Source organism: Pygoscelis adeliae, unplaced genomic scaffold (assembly GCF_000699105.1).
Source record: "Pygoscelis adeliae isolate BGI_AS28 unplaced genomic scaffold, ASM69910v1 Scaffold420, whole genome shotgun sequence".
Lineage (NCBI taxonomy): Eukaryota > Metazoa > Chordata > Aves > Sphenisciformes > Spheniscidae > Pygoscelis > Pygoscelis adeliae.
In genome coordinates, this window is record NW_008823871.1 from 1,254,353 (window position 1) to 1,257,096 (window position 2,744).

Genomic DNA, 2,744 nt, shown 5'->3' on the forward strand with positions numbered 1-2,744 from the left:
GGAGTGGGCGTCGGCGGGCCCAGCCTCGTGCCGTCACACGGAGCAACCATCTCTGCTGCCTGCTTCAGGGCTGATGAAACACGTCCCCCGCCCCAGTTTTGTGCATTAGCAGCATGTCCCGAGACATTACCCACCGCTTTAGGAAGGCAGTAGGTCTAATCACACTAATTCCAGAAGTGAGCAGCTGGTAGAGCTGCGGGGGGATGGCAGGGCAGCTGCCTGCTAGCTGGCAGGAGGCAGCGCCAGCTCCGGCACTCTCCAGACCGAGCTGCCCAGCACCCCGCCGTCCCGAGACGCCTTTGGAGAAGGGCGCCTGGAGCAGCTGTAGCTTCACAGAAAACACTCTCCCACCTCGTAGGGCAGGCTGGGAGCCCCGGCGTGGGGAGGCTCACGTCACATTTGGTCTGTCCCAGCGCCCATGGGGAGCAGCCCCGTGGCCAGAGGAGCTGAAAGTCCCTTACCACAGCCTCTGCAAGAAGCAGGAGGGATGCCCGAGCGCCTCGCACAGCAGCTGTGCCCCGCCGTCTCCCAGGTCGTTCTTGCTCAGGTCCAGATGCTCCAAGCTCCGGCTGGCGCTGAGCACAGCGCAGAGGTCCTCGCAGCAGGCGTCAGTGAGTTGGCAGTGCCACAGGCTGCCGGGGAGGCGTTTGGAGAAAGGAGACACGTGGACATTTCATGCACAGTCCTTCACAGCCAGAAACCTTGCCTGTGCTGCCAACCCGCCCGGCCCAGGTCCTCTGGATGCCTGGAAATAGCTTCCGGGGGGGGACTTGCTCCAAAGCCTTGCTCCAGGCTTCTTGTGAGGTCTCTGAGGCTGGATGTAATCTCCCCAGGATGGGGAACATCCCTTCAGATGGGCATGGGCAAGACTGGGATACCCCATGATTACTTCTCACAACCACAAAATACGATGGGGCTGGTCTTTAAGGAGCAAACGTCCATGTACATGCACCTGAAATGTGCTGGCGGATGGAATAGCTGCAGCTGGGGCAGTGAGCGTACGGCTGCTTCGCCTGGGAGAGCTTTAAATCCTAGTTATCTTATCTGGGTGATAATAAATAATCTCATCTAGGCAATAAATAAATAATTTTATAGTTTTAAGCTGTTAGCACCCTGCCTATCGAAGCTCTTGGCACCCACCCCAAGATGTTCAAAGTGCCCCGGAGAGGGATGGTGACCGGCTGTAGGGAGACTCATCAGGGCAGCACAGGTGAGCGGCAGATGGTCCCTGCAGAGAGCATCCTCCCAGCCCCGGGAACCCCCGGCAGCCCCTCACCTCAGCGCCTGCAGCCGGCAGGCAGGATCCCGCAGGCCCTCGCTCAGCCGCCGCACGCCTCCGTCCCCCAGCTCGTTGTCGCCCAAGTGCAGCTCCGTCAGGCTGGGGCTGGCGGGGAGCACCGCGGCGAGAGCCCCGCAGCTCACCTCCGTCAGGCAGCACTGCCACAGCCTGCGCGGGGGACAGGCGGCGGCACGGCCATCATCATCAGCCCGGCTGCCCGCTGAAACGCAGGGACAGTGCCCACAGCCCCCGTCCACGCTGACTGCACCTTTGCCCCGGGGCTGATGGGGAGGAGAACATCTCAAGAGAGAGAAACTGTCCCCGCTCTCAAGGTACCTCGCTTTATATTTCCTCCCAAATCTTGTAGGTTTGTCCTCTTTGACTCCTGTAGTTACAGGTGTGGGCAGCACCCAGAGGCCCCTGAAGGCACTGGCTAGTGGCGAGGGGTTTCTCAGGTCCTGCAGGACCTAGAAGCTGCCATCTGCCCCAGCAGAGGCACATCTCCCATCCAGGGGCACTGCAGCCCCCTCCCCTCGGCTCAGCATCACTACTGGAGCTCAGGAGCTTAAAACCTCTGCCAGACTGAAGGGCTGCATCACCCATCTCCCTCCTCTGGCTCCAACACTGTTCAAGGCAAAGGTGCTGCTCACCACCCCCAGTTAGCTACCCTGCCTTCCGTACCTCCGCCAGCCAAGCCCAGACCCTTTTTGCCAGGGGGTCTGTGCGGGTGGGGAGATGTTGCCTGAGCCCTGGGAAATGCCACTGACTCCAGTTTTACCACCCTTGCTGCACAGCCTCTCTGCAGCCTGTTCTCCTGCCTGGCTATCCGCTACCTGTGCTCGTAGGATGGCTGAGATGGGGCTCGTCCGTAGCTCCAGAGGAAAAGTGGGTAAAAAGCTCAAGTTTAAAAGCAGATGGGAAAACCAGAGCTGTTGCGGTGGTGGCTCTGGTGAAAGGTGGCACATCACCTTTGTTCTGAGGGGCTTAGGAGAGCAGCCAGCCCTACACAGTGCTGTCTAGCCCAGGAGCGCGTTACGTCCTCCGAGCGCTGGACAGTAATTGCTTTCTATTTTTGACTTGCAGACATCCCGCTTGCAGAGGCTCTTGGTGCCCACCCAGCGATGCCCCCCGGCAGCCCCTCACCTCAGCGCCTGCAGCCGGCAGGCAGGATCCAGCAGCACCCCCAGCCACAGGGCCACCCCTGCCCTCGCTCACACCCTAAAAGCATCTGCTGGGAACAGCCGCAAAGCAGGACCCGCCAGCCCGACGCCCCATACCAGAGCTTTTGCACGCTGCAGCCGGGTCCCGCTAGCGCCCCGCACAGCTCCCGCACGCCGCTGTCCTCCAAGGGGTTGTCACTCAGGTCCAGCTGCACCAGGCTGGGCACGGTGCCCAGCACGGCGGCGAGGTCCTTGCAGCCAGCAGCCGTGAGGTTGCAGCAGCCCAACCTGCGGGGGAGACGGCG

General features: G+C 61.4%; 1 protein-coding gene across 1 annotated transcript in view; it reads right to left on the reverse strand.

The window, feature by feature from the left end:
- The window catches only part of NLRP6 (NLR family, pyrin domain containing 6), a gene marked incomplete at its 5' end in the record, with an annotated part of 7,229 nt that overhangs the window by 494 nt on the left and 3,991 nt on the right, over positions 1–2,744 (reverse strand). Inside the window, 4 exon segments of the mRNA XM_009334191.1 lie at positions 462–632; positions 1,277–1,560; positions 2,113–2,151; positions 2,535–2,727. Coding sequence (XP_009332466.1) covers positions 462–632; positions 1,277–1,560; positions 2,113–2,151; positions 2,535–2,727 — 687 coding nt within the window.